At 46.8% G+C, this 18,427-nt stretch overlaps 1 protein-coding gene across 1 annotated transcript in view; it reads right to left on the minus strand.

Annotated features, from left to right (window-relative positions):
* The window catches only part of LOC135258647 (dedicator of cytokinesis protein 4-like), a 107,765-nt gene that overhangs the window by 48,907 nt on the left and 40,431 nt on the right, over positions 1–18,427 (minus strand). The window contains exons 7-13 of the mRNA XM_064342090.1: positions 16,849–16,933; positions 14,687–14,835; positions 9,132–9,213; positions 8,498–8,558; positions 7,743–7,875; positions 6,800–6,888; positions 1,614–1,739 (exon numbers count right to left, since the gene is read on the minus strand). Of these exons, the coding sequence (XP_064198160.1) occupies positions 1,614–1,739; positions 6,800–6,888; positions 7,743–7,875; positions 8,498–8,558; positions 9,132–9,213; positions 14,687–14,835; positions 16,849–16,933 (725 nt within the window). The remainder of the gene's footprint in view (positions 1–1,613; positions 1,740–6,799; positions 6,889–7,742; positions 7,876–8,497; positions 8,559–9,131; positions 9,214–14,686; positions 14,836–16,848; positions 16,934–18,427) is intronic.

Below are 18,427 nucleotides of genomic sequence, written 5' to 3' on the forward strand. Positions count from 1 at the left end.
TCTGCCTCACTGAGCTCAACTCAGCTCAGCTTTAACAAATTATCACAGCTTTAACACACTTAGCATGGCTTTAACACAGATTTAACACACTTAACACAGCTAACACACTCAACATGGCTTTAACACAGATTTAACACACTTAACACAGGTTTAACACATTTAACATAGCTTTAACACATTTGGCACAGCTTTAACACACTTAACAGGGATTCAGCCTAACGTAGTTGAAATATATGTTGAAATATATGAACCAACTCTATCTGCTGACAAGTTTGTAAGCTAAGGGTGTTTCAACACTAAAAGTTGTCTGCCCTTGTAGAAATTAAACCTGAACATATTTGATGGTTTGTCATGAATATTCATGAAGGCAACAGGTCTAAGACAGAAAATCATCGTAGTTTGGGCAGCACTTGAACCCCTTATTTTTGGCTGGAACCTCCAGGACATGAAACTACAGAGGATGGAAGGCTCAAAGGAGTTGAACGTTTGGCCAGTACATACAGCAGAATATGTTGGCTGCAACAGCTAGGCAAGTCTGCTTGTTTTATTGGTTTCCAGGGAGAGGAACGCAGCTGTCAATCACTGATTCAACGGGTTAACAGAAACAGGAAACTGACACTGACTGACGTGGCTTTATTGCAGCGTGGACTGCATTCGTATAGCGCTTTCATGACCTCAAAGCGCTCACTCCAAGCACCACTAAGCATTGACAGTGACACGCGGTCTGCAGGGAGAGGGAAGGGGAGGGTCTATACGCGGTGGACTGAAGAGGCACGCAATGGAGCCACGCTCAAAGGCCTCGCGAGAAAGAGACACGGAGATGGGGGGGAGAAAGAGGGAAAGAGAGCGAGAGAGAGGGAGGGAGAGAGAGAAAGAGAGAGACCACATCCCCCCCCAGAGAGGAAATGAAAGGCTGAACAGAGGAAGAAGAGGACAGGAGACGAGAGAAAGAGCCGTCAGCTGCAATGTGCTTCCAGAACTGGGGAAGGGAGGCACGCTAAACTTTAAAAATAAAGAGTTCAAGCCTAAGAGCAGCTCTTCATGTCTGCAGTAAACCAAGCACTTTCATCAGAGCTTTATATAAAACAGAATAAATCAGCTGAACGGGTTCTTTTTTGGTGTGTTAACTCCCACCACTTCGCCCCAGCGTACACTGTTAGCATTGTATTATTAAATCCTAACACAGCCTCGGCTAGCTTGGACTTTTGCCCCCTGGTGAGACGTGTTTTGTGGGCAGTTCTGTTGCCTTTAGTGAGAAAAAAACACAGGCCGTTCCCTTTCTTCACCAAAGCCTGCCAGATTGGTTCAGTCGTACAGTAGGTGAATTCTCCCGAGTGATGTTGTGTGTACAAGCACCCGATACTGCAGATGCACACACGCACACACACACACACACACGCACACACACACACACGCACACACACACACGCACACACGCACACACACACACACACACACACACACTGCAGAAGTGCCATCATGAGTCCCTCTACAGGCACTGGTGCCAGAGTGAATCAGCAAGGACATACTCTCTCTCCCTCTCTCTCTCCCTCTCTCTCTCTCTCTCTCTCCGCATGCCTGAGTGAGCAGTGGTGAGGAGGGCAGACACTTACCTGGCATGATGATATCAGAGAAGCCCATTTTCTTAGTGATGGACACGCCCCGCGTGAACAGGACCATGTACTCCCTCCTGATCTGCTCAATGTCTCCGTGTAGCAGCTGGAGCGAGACAGCGAGGCCTGCAAGCACAACACACACACACACACACACACACACACACAAACAGAGACACTGCAGGTCAGAGACATCAAATCAACAATTACCGTAGAGATCTGATCTGTTGTAAACACACATACAGGTAAGGTTTCACCACCTGCTGTATACACACATGCAGGTAAGGCTCCAGGTTCTGGGTACAGCGACCCACATCATCCTCCCTGTCCTCTGCAGCCAACAATAACCAGGGCGTGTCTTAAAAGGAACTGGACCTCACAATGCTGGATGGTAAACTGATCAACTCACTGAACATATAGTCCTCACTGTGAGCCCATTTCCACTTCCAGTGGCATGGGTCTACACAGTTGGGTCAAAGGGTCATGCTTTGGATAAAAGACGTGGCGCGTGAGATACAGTATCTGGACAACCGCAACATATAAAAAAACTTTCATTTTCTTTTCTTTAACCTTCTAGCAGAGGCGGGATCGATAAAACACAATAACGCTGCATTAGGGTGCTGTTTCTCTGTAAGTCTCAATACAGTGAACTTTATCTCTCCTCCTCTACGGCCCGACATGGGGAGATAAACCGCTACTCCCGCCTCAAATGTCCGGAAAAGAAATCTGATGTGACGATCCGTTCAAGAGTTCACCGATATCTGTACATCCCAGAAAAAACATACATTTTTAAGTGGCTGAAAGAGTTTAAAGGGGCAAAATAAGGTAGGAAATTCAAGTGAGAGACGCCAAAACTATCGTACACTATCCGGCCTGTGTCGCGCCACTGCTTTCCGACAAACACAGCTTGTCAGAATGGCAGCAAACAGAACACGACCGCATTTCAGATGGTTTGTGGTTTGCTGAAAATTCAAACCCTCTCTCAAAGCCAAATATGTGACAGTATAGCTAAATGGGAGGTCTGCTGTTAACAGAGAGGTTGGGGGTTTGATTCCCAGGTGGGACACTGCCATTGTATGTGCAAAGCTAATTAACCTGAATTGATTCAGTAAAACATCCATCTGTTTAAATGGACTGTGTGTAAAAACGGTTTGGGTACAATAGCGTCAGATGCTGCATTTCTCCTGTGGGAAGTAGTTTTGGCCGGTACCTTAATCCTGTTGGATTTCAGTTCACATTATCGCAGTTGTGTCTTTCAGAAAGGCACAGTGATACTGTCCTGGCAAAGCCAGAGAAGGCAAGCTCTCTCTGCGGCTGAGACAGATAAGGGCGGCCACAGAGATAAACACACACACACACACACACGCACACACTTTCTCTGTCTCTCTCAGAAACACATAAACACACACATTCACACATACACACACACATGAACTCTTTCTCTTACTCTCACTCTCTCTCACACACACACACAAATGCACAAAACACACACACACTCATTCTCTCTCTCTCTCACAAACACATACACACACACACATAAACACACATACACACATGCAATCTTTGACTCTCTCTCACACACACACACGCACACACTCTTTTTCTGCCTCTCTCACAAACACACACACACAAACACTCGCACAGACACTCGCACTCTCTCTCTCTCTCACACACACACACACTCACACACACACACACACACACACACACACACACACACACACACACACACACACACACTGTCACCAGGGCGAGCAGGAGTGGTCCTCACCAGCGACTCCAGGCAACAAAGACAGCAGTCATCCATTCCCGCCACGGCTCAGCCCAAGAAGTGCCTGCCCGCGCGCGGTGAAAGGGCGAATAATTCAGCGAGAGGGGCACCCCGCCACATCCCGCCGCGCGTTTAAGCGCCACGGTGACGGTCCCGGCAGGACGGGGGAAGCCGTGACAGGACGAGCGGTAAAGGGGCTCGTTCCCATTCACCCCATTAAGGCTGCCGTAACTCACCCTCATTTCCCTCTCTTTCTTTCACTGTAGCCTTCTCTTCCTCTCTGTCTCCCTCTCTCTCTCAGTCTCTATCTTTCTCTCTTCCTCTCTGTCTCCCTCTCTCTCTCAGTCTCTATCTTTCTCTCTTCCTCTCTGTCTCTCTCATTCTCTCTGTCTCTCCCTCTCCTTCAGACTCTCTCTTTCTCTCTCTCTCTCCTTCGCTCTCTCTTTCTCTCTCTCTTCTCTCCGTCCTTCTCTTTCTGTCTTCTCTTCTCTCTCTCTTCTCCCTCCATCTCCTTCTCTCTCCCCCTCTCGTCTCTCTCTTTTCTCTTCTCTCTCTCTCAGTCTCTCTTTTTCTCCATCTCTCTCTCTCTGTTTCTCTCTGTCACTACTCGCTCATTTTTTCCCTTCCTCCTTCAGTCGCAGTGCTATTTTCTTCCCCATTCCTTTTATTTTGATCAACTGAAGGAGAGCACAGCTCCCTCCTCTCCACAAGCCTCTCTAAATGAGTGAGTGCTTTTCCCCACCTGCGCATTAATTGGTAGGTAAATTGAAGAAGAGAGCGGGTGAAGCAGCCAGTAAAAGCTCCCCAGGTTACACTCCTGCTTAAACAGAGAGCTACTCATATTTTAATTGTTCCCCTGGCGATACGGCCAAAAACGTACATTTCAAAATTACTGAATTTCGCAAGATATTACTCAGCCCTCTCCATCATCAGTGCTGAAACTCAATTTAGAGTTCTTGATACCTGATACGAAAACGAATCGCGTTTTTAATTAACAACATTTTAGTACTGACAGTTTAGAAACAAAACGTGCACATACACAGAATCATACAGCGCTGTTACTCATAATAAAAAATACAGGATTCGGTGCTTCATAAAATCAGAAGATATTTTTAACCAGTTCACATATCGAACTGCTCAGGCTCGTCGTAATAGTGAAAGTCTGGAGACCCACTGTCTCATTTCTCTCTCCCTCTCTCTCGCTCTGTTTCGCTGAACCAGACCTCAGACTAATCTACAGCCACGATGAAAAATTTCAAAGGCTAAAAGATGCCTCTTAAATATGGCATGGTAAGCACAGGGACACCTGAAGTCCCCGTGGCTCCTTAAAGAGACACGTGGCATACCCCCTACTCTAACAAGCAGGTGAAGAACGCTCTCTTCAGGCTTTCCATTAAATGCCTCCCTGTCCAGAAATGAATAAATGGAAAGGTTTGCCACTGCAGAAATGAAAGGCGATAATGCATAACAGACTAATGGAGAAGGACTGCCTCTCCTGGTTTCTCAAAGCCAGGATGAAGAGTGAGGCTCTCTGTGTTAAGCTCTCTCGATGACGCCGTCCCCGGACAGGCATTCAATTACAGCCGCCTGTACGTCTAATTAACACTGTTTAGCGGTTAAGGGCAAGAGAAGTCCCATTTACAATAATTCAGTTATAGCGGGAAAGCAAATTCGCAATTAATTGCACAATGTTGTCCCGCTACTCCCTTAGCCAGAATAAGTTGGCATTAATTAGCACAAATACAGAGGTGAAGGTTACCTAGAGACCAATGTATGTGAAATGCATCAACTGTGTTTTTTCTGCAAGTCTCCGTGTCGTTCTTTTTCAACATGATTTAATTCCCCTAAATTTTCTACTTCTCTTGGTCAGGGATGCCTAAATTATCCCACCTCAACAAAAAACTTTATCAATGTCAGAAAAATCCAAGTTTTTACACATACCTATAACAAACAAATAGTCTCGTAAGAGAAAAGAAACCACACTTCCCTGAACACTGCGACTACATTTCCCGCCAAAAACGTTTCACAGAAACCTGACGTGCCGTATTCCAGAACACTGCACTCAAACAGAATGGCAAACTCAGCGCAGAGGCCCAGACTGGCTTTTCTCTTTATTAAAATTCACAGCACTCCCCATCCATCCCTCTTGCCTCCCTCTGTCACAAACTCAGAGAAACCAAATGACAGAAAGGAGAAAATATGCTAACTGGCAAGCGAAAGTTAGCGAAGAGCACATAATATAGATGGTCACTTTAATAATACAGTCGCTGGTTTTTTCTCCCCAGAAGTGAGATTTCTTGTCTCACCGAAGGCGGTTCAATGATTAATGTCCTGGTTCGTCTCAGGGGATTCGGTACACGAACGTGTTTTTTGGGATTTATTATTTTTCAGATGACAGGATGCAAGGAGATGCATTCACATAGGAGACAATGGCACGAAAGGGGAAAAAAAACACTAAATAAAAACAAATGTCTAAGGAAGAAGAATAAATAAAAATAAACTTGTTCCCTGAATTTAACCTCTTTTGAACATTCTCATGCCATGACTACAAAGGCATTTCCACTAGAACCTAAAGACAAAAAAAACACTAACAACAACAGACAGGGTCGAAAGTGGTTTTTGGGAAACGAGGAATCAGGTGATTGAATAAATTTCGCCATGCATCAGTCACGCATTTCGGACCCGAATAATTTCCCCAATCAATTTCATCATTTAAAGCCGGTAAATTACACAGCATTAATAGGGAACCCATACCGTTTTCAATTGACAAATCTTATGCAAAAAAGAGCAGTTGGAAAAAAAAAAAAAACATTAATGCAAAACCACAACAGTTCCAGCTGAGAAAGAAGGAGGCAGTGTGGAGTTTATGCAACATGCAGATGGCGGGTCTGATAAAAGCAACGCACTTCATCGCTCTCTCACAAGAGCTGCTGCGGCTTCACAAATCTCGTCGCCGGGTGAGAAAATCTGACTTTTCATTTAAGACGGCGAGCTATTTATATCCGCCTCCCTCCAAATATTGGGCCAGGAAGCGTTCTCTCCGAAAACGCTGCTTCGGTTCTTTTTTTAACGGACCTCGTGGGATTCAGCGAGGAGCTAACGCGGCGGTTTCTTCTCTTTTCAAAAATCCCCGGCGTCTGAATTCACGGTCGCGTACCTTTCGAGGCCTCGATAAAGAGGGCGTTTCGAACCTCACGCTCTCCTAATGACTCGATCTGTGCTTTCACTTCAGAAATGAAAATGTGTAATGACTGGCCTTGCAGCGGATGAATCTGGCGCCTCCTTCAAACAGACACCTCTGAATAACCAGCGGGCGGTTCCGTGCCGTCAAGCATTGAAAACAGTTTCGTCCTTTATTTAAGATGCTCCAGCGCTCGCATTTCTCATGGCTGAACAGAGGCGAAACAGAACTCACCGGTGTTGGAGCCGGAGAGGTTGTATCTGGAGTTCACTTTCCGGATGATGTTCTCGTGTATCTGATACCATTCATTTTCTGTATTGCATCTGCAAAAAAAATATACGATTAAAAAATAAATAAAATATGACTCACAAATAATGGCTTTATTTACACAGACCCATAAAACTACCCGACTATCGCACAAGGACGACCAGGTCAACACACCCAGGCGTAACAAAGGATGTATGTGTTCAGCAAAGTCCTCCCCACCTATTTTTATGGACATCTAGGGCAATCTGCTCTTCGGTCAATAGCCATTTCTAGAACACGTGGATTGGCTAGGGAGTATGTGCACTGGGCTCACACATCTGGTGGAGGCTGGTGACTGAATTCCCATTGGTGCACTTATTGTAACCTCTCCAGCGTTTGACAGAGACGACGCACTGATATAACCGACCTGCAAAACGTGGACCCCTTGTTTGTACAGTGGTGATAAGAGACAACCAGTGAACAGACACCCAGTGAAAGGTTATGACCTCATAAAGATGAAAAATGCTTATCTATGTGGCTAAAATAAAAACCAAAAAAAATCCTTTAAAAAAGTTTGAAGATGGACACTGACAAAAGGCCCATACGGTGAAAGTTTATAACCTTATAAAATAAAAATACTTGAAGCATATAACAGCAAAATGTTCAGTGTCAACTCGACTCTGACACAGATAGATACTGCCATGATATATAGATCTTACTCCGGCAGTCCACAGTTGCTACCTTTAGGACTCATATAAACAGAGTTTAATTAACAGATTTTATTGCATGACAGACGGCTGGACAGTGAAAAATCGTTAAATGGCGGCAGGAAAAATGAAAAAAGTTCAAGCTCGTATCTCGATTTCTCCTCGGCCCGTTGGCGTAAGTGGTGGAGCGGGGCGCGTGAAGGGCGGTGTGCAGACGCACTCACGTGTAAACCTTGAGGATGTGGTCGTCCTTGCAGTCGGAGGTCAGGAGGTCGGCGATGCTGACCACGGCGCAGCCGAACGGGCGGCGGTACTGAACGCTGCAGACGCTCTTCTTCTCCCCCGCCCCCATGCGCCCTGAAAACACAGCCGGGGGGGCTCCCCTGTGACTCGAACCCGAACCCAGAGAAAGGCCGACCCACGTGGACCCACGCCTGGAGCGGGAATCACGAACCCCAGGCCCGGTCCACTAGACACGGCCTTGCCATTATCGGGCATTTATATGCACCGACTGAGCACAGCTTAGCCCATCACATGCTAAACCACCCCCTTTTTCAGAGCAAGGAAATCCATTTTTTTGGATAGGTTTGAAAAATGATATTCAACAGTGATTTCAAACATGAGTCCGGGAGATATGCAGTTTCTGCAGGATTCTTGTGAATTCCTTTCCATTAGCTGGCAGTGTAAGTCTCGGAAACAAGGTGAGTGGACTCTTTAGCCAACCAAAAGACCAGCAGACACTATGGCCTTCCGGGACTGGAGTTTGATATCACATGACCAGAGAGATCTTATGACTTACACACACAAACATAAGATATGCAGTCACCGTGTTTCATATGGATGAGTGACTGAAACACAATATACAGGGCTGCAGCTATATATAACCAACTACAGACTATAAAGGAACTACAAATTATAAGTAACTGGCACAAATACAGACCACACACTCTGTAAGGAAAGGCAAACCAGCAGGTCTTACCAATTCGTATAATGTGAACTACAATATACACATCCTTTCTTAGATCGCCGCTGCCCAAATCCTACAAAGAAAGTGATTCAACAATCATTTCTGTTCACATTTTACACATTTTTGAACAATAATCTAAGAATACAGTTATCTGTAAGGAAACATAAACATGCATAAAAGCTCATTACGCACACAAAGTTTACATGTCTGTGTTTATCAAGTTCTTTTTTTTTTTTTTAAGTTATAATCCTACTTTAAAAAGGTTCATTCATGAAGTGTGAAGTGGACAACTGTGTGAAAAGTGAGAATTTTAATATTTCCAGGTCCCAAATGGCTTTTCCCTGTAAACATGTAAATATGATCTAACGTCCTTACAGAATCTACGAAACTGTGTTACAGTTAAAGGACAGCCCTTTACAGAACCAGAGGGGTAAAGAAGTTACAATAACAATTTGCACAAGCTGGATATAGACAATTTGGTCCACAGAAAGCGAAACCAAAACGCCAAATAAAGCTAATCGACAATGTTGTTCAGTAACTCAGGGACAAAGCGGGACGGTTGTGTTTGGAATAAGGGAGCCCTTCAGACAGGCCAAACGGTTAAATAATGGATGCGTTCTCCAACGGGCGCGTCACGGATACTCGCCACAAAGAGGGTGCACTGTCTCTCCGACTTCTCCGGGGACTTGGGCACTCCCTGCTTGTTCAGCCTCACAAAGAACCTTTCACTGCGGAGATAAGACGGCGAATTATGAGGAGAGACGGGGCGGGGGAGGGGGGGATTAACCGCGCGGCCCGGGCTTCCAGTGAACGCCGCGGGGAAGCAGACCCACTAATCCCGCGCGGCCGGCGCCTCGCGCAGGCGAACGCGAACAGGCGAACGCGAACAGGCGAAAGCGCGCGTTACGCTTAGCCGGAGAACCTTATCTGCTCAATAATTACCGAGAGAGGTCTGTCTGCTGATGAAACTCTCTCATCTACTGAGAGACCCCCTCCGGGAAGATTTCAGAGGGTTTTCTTCCCCCCCTCAGCTGAATAATGAACTCCACATCAAGAGTGATAATAAAAAAAAGATTCCTTGTATGTAATGCTTCCAAAATTATGATTTAATTTCCTGAAAATGATAAAAATGTAACAAAAGCTTCTAGCTGACTGGACAGGCTACAGGGTGGCACATACCACAGGAATCATTAGAATTATTTAGTTTGTAAATACTCTCATGCAAACCTGGGACACTGGGGTAAGATACACGAGAGTGTGAATGAGAACCAAAATGGAGGTAACAGGTACGCAATCACAAGGGCACACCTTTACCGCAGGGGGAAAAACCTTCTGTAGTTTCAGAGTGAAGTGCAAAGTAACACGTACGGGCACTTCTTTTCTTCTCGCGACGCTTTTGAACGTAACAAAAGGCACGTACGCCGCGCCTGACCCGTCATCTCTCGAGCGAAGCCGAGAGACGAAGCACTAAACCGCGATAGACGCTGACACTTTTTTGGTGAAATCGGGACACAGGAAACACTCTTCCCTCCAGAAGGCCGGAGAGAAGCGTGAACGTGAGAAGCGCTCAGACGCCGGAGCGCCGGGTACTGAAGTGCCCGCCGGTGACAGGAGGCAGTTCGTCTCCGCGGCGATAAGGAAGCTAACTGTCACGGGTCGCGCGGCGAACGCGAGCGGAGCGTCGCCGTCGCTGAAATCAAACCCTCTTCCTCGGGGAAGGTCTTCGCAGACGCGCCCGGCGCACGCTCTGCGGATCAAAGCAAATGAATCCATCCTTCTAAAGCAGGGGCGTCCTTTTATAAAGCGCGCACCTGACAGCCTATCGGTTCGAGCCGCCGTCGGCCGCGACACACCGAACCACGCCGCAGCGGGGGTCCGCCGCAGAGGGCACCGCGTCCTCTTCCGCCCCCGATTCACGCCCGGTTAATTTCCTCTTCCGTAATCGTTCCTCGGCACGAGATCTCGCGCCGGCGTTTCCCGTTTGGTCTCCCCGCTCTCCTCATTTCCACGCTCATTACTCATAAAAGTGGCCGGAAAATGGGGATTTTTTTGAGGATGCTGGGAGTTTAGAGGACAGGGGAGGAGGAGGAGGAGGGAGATTCGCGTTCCTCATTCCCCGCGGCTGAAGTCCCGCTCGCGGTACGGCGGAACGAGGGGATAATCCCTTTACGTGACATTCACAGCCGCCGGAGAGGTAAGACCCGCAAAGCCCCGTCAACGGGGACTACGGCAACGGCCCCCGGCAACGGCCCCTGGCCTGGCACAGACCGAGCTCCGAGCCGCTCAGAAATACCGCCGCATTAAGTCCTCGCCTTGCGCGGCAGGCGCTAATTAAAACACCGCCGCGGAAATCCCAACCTCCAATTAGCAGATCGCCCCCCCCCCCCCCACCAAATTCCCATATCCCTTTCATGCGAACGTCCGCTGGTCCTCGGCGTTTGTCTGGTTGTTGGCCATCGCCGTCCTGCCAAAAATACCGCCAGTACCAGCCCGTGTCATACGCCACACCGCATCACGCATAATACCGCCGCGCCACAATGCAGGCTTTGTGCCGGGCCGGCCGGTGGCTCCCGACGCCGCCGTTTCATGTCCGCGGCTCGTGGGGGAACGTAACCGCGCCAGAGAAAATCCGTTTGAGCGCGCAGGCCGGGGCCGTCCCCGCTAGCCCAAAATGTCCGCTGTCCCTGCCACCCTCGTGACCTGTGCGGGGGGGAGCGCGGGCGGCGGGGGTTTGGCGGCTTGGACGGGATCCTCACCGCTTCTCTGGACCCCGAGGAAGGTCTCAACACGGGTAGAGTTCAGTTTTTAAAAAACCCCACAGCAACACAGCCCTCAGTGCACGCACACACACACATGCACACACACGCACGCATGTGCAAGTACACACACAGACACACACACACACACACAAACACACACCCATGTGCACACACACACACATACACCGCTACACACATCTGGAAACACACATATAATCCAGAAACAGGCTGGCTTCACTGCCAAACACAGCACTGCCCTTGATAGTCCTCTGCCACACAGGAAAGAGAACAGCAGCTGATTTTCCTGACAGACAGCGCAGGTATCGAGCCTGGCTGGCTCACAACAATTTGAGCCGTAAAGACTGCAACTGCAGGGGAGCAGTGGGGTGGGGAGGAGAGGAGAAGAGAGGGAGAGATGAAGAGAGAAAAAGAGAGGAGAGGGAGAGGAGAAGAGAGGAGAGTGAGAAAGAGAGAAGAGAGGGGAGGAAAGGGAGAGGAGGAGAGAGGAGAGGATAGGCAGAAGAGAAGAGGGGAGGAGAGGGAGAGGAGAAGAGAGGGGAGGAGAGGAGAAGAGAAGAGAGGGGAGGAGAGGGAGAGGATAAGAGAGGAGAGGAGGGGAGAGGGGAGGAGAGGCGAGGAATCAGTTCCCTTCGTTCTTCTCCCGCTCCCTTCCTCGCTGTTTTGGCGGTACTGAGCATACGCCAGGTGCCGCGGTTCAGAGAGAGGCAGATGGCACCAGCGCGGGCCCCGCCAGGCCCGAGACAGAGCGCAGCCCAACACGCAGCTGGTGCCGCTCAGATCCGGGCTCCGAAAAAAGAGAGCCACCGAATAATCAACTGGCGAACGGCCAGGAGAGAGGAAACAGCTCGTGCCTCCTCTGGAGCTGTGCCACGGCCCCCCGAATCAGCCCAGCTTCCAGGGGGACAGGCAAGAGGGGATCCCCTGCTGTGCAGACCAAAACTACCCCCCCCCCCCCAAAAAAAAACCACACTCTTTAACCAGGCTCCCCCCCCTTCATTATAACAAGCAATTAGCAATTAGGCAAAACTACAATATGCCATAAGGCCACTGCAAAGGCAAACAATGCAGAAGAACACACAACAGTTGGACAAATGAAATTTACACCCAAACACAAACTGATGTCCGCAAGCATGCCAGTGTGAAAAAAAATATGAATCTGCACTGACTCATTGGTAATAAAATAATGAAAATGATTGTTTAATCTCTGTTTCTATGAGCTGGGAAATTGTCCAGGTAATGAACACAAACACTGTGTATTGTTAGCCTACAATGGCTACAGCAATTCATAAAAGTAAGAGAGCCTAATACCAGCAAAAAGGAAAAACTGAAAACCAAACACATCACCCAAACAGATTCATTAGCAGAAAATGCACAAAGAGGGCGGGTAATGCATTCAAACAGCTAGGAGATACAGTAACTCCCCAGGCAAGAACTGAAAAGCATTACACCCAAGAGGGAGACCATCTTAGCTGACAACCAGCACATAGTGTGCATAATGTTAATTTTAGGTTATGCATCATGCAAACAGTGAAAGGTCAGATTTAATATAATTATACTGTAATAAGGTTTGTGCCAATTGCCCCTGGTAATTGCATTTAATGAAAGAACAGCGTTCCAATTTTACTGACCAATAGACAACGGTCAAACACGCAAGGCCTATCTAACTCCTCTGACATGACGTGGTAAGAACCATGTGAAATTATTATTTACCCATGAAGAAGCTGAAATTCCCAGTTACTGAATATTAGGCCGATGTATCATTTTGCACGCAAAGCACAAACATCGTAATAAATGTTTGTTCGTATGTGTGTAGCAGCTGCCGGAAGCTGCACTGCCGCCATAAAACTCATGAATCATAACACGCTTTTATTAATATTTGTGCATAAGAAGGACTACATGCACAGATGCAGGAATGGGAAAGATGCTTCACACCGTAGGGGCATAAGAATAAATGGGTGTGCTAAATCTAGACAAACTGGTGGGCTATCCAGTGGGGAATGGTACAAACAAATAAGAGACTATGCAGATGAATTGCTTAAGCAAACTACCCAGCATCATCACCAAATAAATAAAATAATAACATAATTATTTACAAGTGCTCAGGGCACTTTCCAGATAAAACAGAGGAGATAAAAAGAGAAGGAAACGGTGGAAAAAAAGGCTCTTTAAACACAGCCCTACTCTTCCACCAACACACTTCTCAGCAAAGCCCACAGAAACCATCCTGCAGCTGCTCCAAGTTAAAAGAGCATCACTCAGCAAATGTCTGAACTTGCATAAGCCATCTGTGTATATGAGCCCTGATGCCTAATGACTACCGGCTCCCAGTGTGACACTGTCAAAGTCTATAAGGTCCAACAAGCCGTTTTAAAAAAATCCATTGTATGTGAGTGCATAATTTGGCATTCGTGTGTGTGTGTGTGTGTGCGTGTGTGTGCATGCATGCATTTGTCTTTGAGTGTGCGTGTGTGTGCTTGTCAGAGTGCATGCGTGCGTGCACGTTTGTGTGCGTGCATACGTGCGTGTGTGCAAAAGCAGAGGGGTGAGATAACAGCTTTTACTGCAAATAGGCAATGCGCAATGCATTGCATCCACTGAAATGAGCGGTGTTGCTAAGTAACCAGCCTCATAACCCCACGGAGCTCTGTGTTCTTGTTAAAAGCCTCCATACTCTCCGTAACGCTACGGCCCCACTGCTGGACTACACTGTCTAAGAATGCCTCAAACTTAAAATATGAGCCATAAAGCATATTATTTGCAGAGGGAAATTAGCCCACACAGTCATCAGCTCAGGCTAACACTTCTTCTGTCTTTTAGGTTAACCAAAGCAGCTCTCGATTCTACCCTCAGACTGCGTATTAGAAAACACAAAGGATTCAATTAACTGATGGCCATTAAGGCATCCCCGCTCAAATTCTTAAATGTTTGTCTCCTCATTCAAGGAATTGACAATCAAACAAAAACAGACCATCAATACTTCTCAAAAGCCAGGCCATCAAATAATTGCCTTCTTAACACAATTTGTGTAAACACTCTTTTTTTTGCCTTTGCTTAGAATTCTTCAGCAGATTAAATTCATGCAATCAATCGAGCAAGCAATTATTTTTGTACAGTGCCATTTACAAACATAATAACAATAATGATGCAGTTCTGCAGCCCAAAGTTCATACAATGAAAATAAAAGAATAAAAGAATGATGAAACAAAAAATTATGGGAAGTAATAAAATTCTTCAAAAATCAGCCTGGAGAGTAGATCTCCTGCCTGAGTTGACCTAGTTAGTACAGAGGGTGAGACAGCAGACGCTACGCCTGAGTTTACCAGGTTAGTACAGAGGCTGAGACAGCAGACGTCGCTGAGATACTGAAGTTTAGACAGAGGTGAGACAGCAGAGTACGCCTGAGTTACCATTAGTAAGAGGCCTGAGTGCGTTTTCCTTGCCGTCGTAGATGGAGAAAAAGGCCTCCAGTTCCTCCCCCAGGTTGGAGCTCATCAGACTCTTCACCTGGAGGAACAGGTGATGCGTGCTGGCGGGCACCGGCGTCTCCTTCTGCCGGTGCCTGTGCTCCATCTGCGAACGCACGGGCAGAACGAGGGCCGAAGGTCAACGCGCTACGGCAACGAGCGGTCAGCACGCCGCACAGAGGAGACGGCTAAAGAAGACGAACGGCTGTTAAAAGCAAGAGAAACTAAACTGGAAATCAAGGTTCTGTCTTTACAACTGGATATAATGTTATATGCTGGATTATTATATATAACTGGATTAAAAATGAATTAAAAAACAAATGAATATTGTAGTTGAATCATTTGAAAAGCTGTATGATCAGGGTGTCCAAACTGTATAGTTGACTTAATAAAATGAGACTCATACAACACGCTGTGGTGTTCATCACTGAAACACCAGCTGGCACCTTCACCATCACCACAGGCCAACAGTGTCTGAGAGAGTCTTGGATATCTAAGTCAGAAAAATGTATTTTAATCATTTTGCATATGCTTTTAGTCTAACAACTACCAGAGCTAGGGATGGGCAAAGTTACAATCAAATAAGGGCCACCATCAAGGTGTATGCATCAGGATCGGCAAAATAACAGGAGGGAAAGGTTAGCTTTTTTTTTTTGTTTGTTTTTGCTTTTTAAAAAGTCAGAAACACTGAAAAAAGCCACCTTTCTGACTGTTTGGGGACAGTTGTTTCACCATCGAGGGGACGGAGGTGGGGGGGTGGGGGGAGGGGTTGATGGGAGGACAGGGAAGTGAAGGAACTCCTGCTAAACCAACTCCAGCTCTCTACGGCCTCCTTTCATCATGGACTGCCTCTGCATGTGAGTCGAGAACAGCCATGTGTCGCAACTAAGCACCCTGACCCCCCCACTCCTCCACCCCCCACCACTGGAACCTGCGTCTTGATTGTCAAATGCTCATCAATGGGTTCGGTTTTTGTTGCCAGTCAGTGACATTGAAAAATCTCCTGCATTCACTGGTAGCCAGGGTTTTTTGTTCTTTCACATCAAGCTAATTGAACGAACAATAAAGTTTATTCAAAACCTCATGACTGTAGCCGCAGTACAGTGATTGTGAATGTAAAAAAAGGAACTGTTTCTGCCACTTCCATTTTTCTGAGAAACAAGATTTTTGCGTAACACCATCAAAGAGGCTCAAACAGAGAGAAGAACACAGATATTTCTCTTGTCAACACGGTAGGAAGTGCAGTACATCATGTTCTTTGGCCTGGTGGCAGTGTAGCATAATGGGTAAGGAACTGGGCAGGTAACCTAAAGGTTGTACAACCTGTTGTTGTACCCTTGAGCACGATACTTCAGTATATGTCCAGGTCTAAAAAGTTGTGTAAGTTGCTCTGGATAAGAGCGTCTGCTAAATGCCTGTAATAGAGAAAGAGAGATAGACAGAGATAGAGCCCTAGATCCAGCACTCCCCCCCTCTCTCTCTCTCTTTTTATTTCTGTCCATTTCTCTCCATTTCAGAATGTACAGATGATTGTAAAGCGCACTGAGAGGGTTTAGCTTCTGCTTCGGCCGATAAGGGCTTTATTAACGAAGCTAATCTTCCGTCTGATCTGAGCCATTACAGCCAGCCGCAGCACACGCACGTACAGGGATTAAAACCTATTTGCTCCTTTTTTAATGTAAGCTGCATATAATTGTATTAAAGATTAGCCTCCTCCTACGACAGACAGATAATTTAATCACGGGGCACCAAGGTACGAAAATCCCATTTACGCAACGTTGAATGATGTAATTGAGTCATACTGCCGTCAAACTTATACGAAAGCATATTTTTGCGTTTCTCTATTCGGCAACAGACAATTGGGTCATTTCCTAGATCTCTTTTCCTTCCTGCTTTTAATTAGCATCATTTCTTGAAACGGCCCATAACAGATGCAAATTATGCTTTCATCCCCAAAAGACCCTTTGTTTACCAAGCTGCATTAAGTGGCTCTATTATGCGAAGACGGAGCGGAATTTCAGTGCGCTAGGCAGTGCCGCGGTTGTCATGGCGACGCGGAGCTTCCATGCAGGAGGAGGAGGAGGAGGAGGAGGAGGAGGGAAGGTTGCGCTGTACCCACCAGCTTGTAGAGCTCAGTGACGCTGATGTCATCCGGGTCCACCATGCTGAACTCCTTCCTGGGGACCAGGTCCAAACCCAGCTGTCTGTCAGAACACACGTAAATAAATAAAAAACGCATCACTGCACCCATTCAGCCTAGACACCACGTCACAATGCACACGCAGAAAGAGTCTGTCACACAGAGAACAGCATCGCTGTACCAAATCAGCTCAAACGTAACCGCGTCCATTCAGTTTACAGAGCAGGTCCAGGCTAAGCCGTTTCATCGTCAGTAAATGACAAAAAAACAACACTCGCTAAAATAATTTGCTGACAATCCAGTCAAAATTATTTACAGCTAGCTAGGATTTGTACCACATTAATATAAATTGGCATTAACTAATGCAGTTGCTAACTACTCACTACTGAAACGTTAATCTGTACAGCTTTGTTGTTCATGCTAACAACTGCATTAGTTAATGCCAATTCATATTGGGATTAGTTCATGTATTTGTTAACTACTTACTACATGTCATGCTTAATTAATATATTTTTATTAATTCATGTTAACAACTACACAAGTTAATGCTAATTCATGTGACCTTATTGTAACGTGTTACCATATTTCTCAACAGAGCATTCTACATGCGGTAGATAATGTGGCTTTTGACTAATGCAGCTTTCAGCTGAAACCTACATAGGAAATGTGTGCATGAGAAAAAACCCTATCACCCACTGTGTGCTCACCACAGCCGGCACTGTTATTCTCATATATCTGCACTGCAAATGGGTCAGTAAGCTAAAATATGTACGTTTAGGCAGCCCCTCTGTTTAATTTGGGGCATGACTTTAACTCTGAAGGCACCAAATCCAAACACACACACCTTGGCCAAGATAACTTTCCCCATTTTGTGTTTTGTTACCGTCCTGTATCTGCAAAGATAGACGAGGGAACAACGAGATCTAACACTCACAAAGTTCATCCTGTCCGGGGAAGCACGTGATAAACAAACGTACCCCAAATTTGCTAAATTACCCCACGCTCCTGCCATCCAGTAAGAATCACCCAGTGCCGTGCAAACAAATTACAAATCCCGCCGGCGTCACCCGGAGAGCCACAATGGCGGCACTGTCACCTAACACCTGTTCCATTCATAAGCTGAGCGTGAATGAGTGAGCGTGCGTGGAGGCGGAGGGGGTGTTGGCGGAGGATTCCGTAGCCGTAGTAACACTTCCACCAGGGGCATGGCAGCAGCCAGCGACATGGAGACTTTCACACGCGCGACGCAAGAGCCGGCGGAGGGCCGGCGGAGGGCCAACGGAGGGCAGGAGAGGGCCAGAGACGGCCGGCAGGGAAATACGTGTGCGCTGAATTGTCCAATGAGAGGAAGAGCGGGGCGTTCTGGACCAGGCTGTGTGTCTTGGGGACACGGACATGGGGATACAGAGAACTCTGATTTTTCAGTGAGCCTCTTTCTTTCCTTCTCTCTCATTCACTCACTCACTCACTGGTTCATTCATTCACTCACTCACTCGCTCGATCACTCACTCTCACACATATATTCACTCACTTTTTCACTCTCTCCCCTTTTTTTCTC

This window comes from Anguilla rostrata, chromosome 7 (genome assembly GCF_018555375.3).
Source record: "Anguilla rostrata isolate EN2019 chromosome 7, ASM1855537v3, whole genome shotgun sequence".
NCBI classification, from domain to species: domain Eukaryota; kingdom Metazoa; phylum Chordata; class Actinopteri; order Anguilliformes; family Anguillidae; genus Anguilla; species Anguilla rostrata.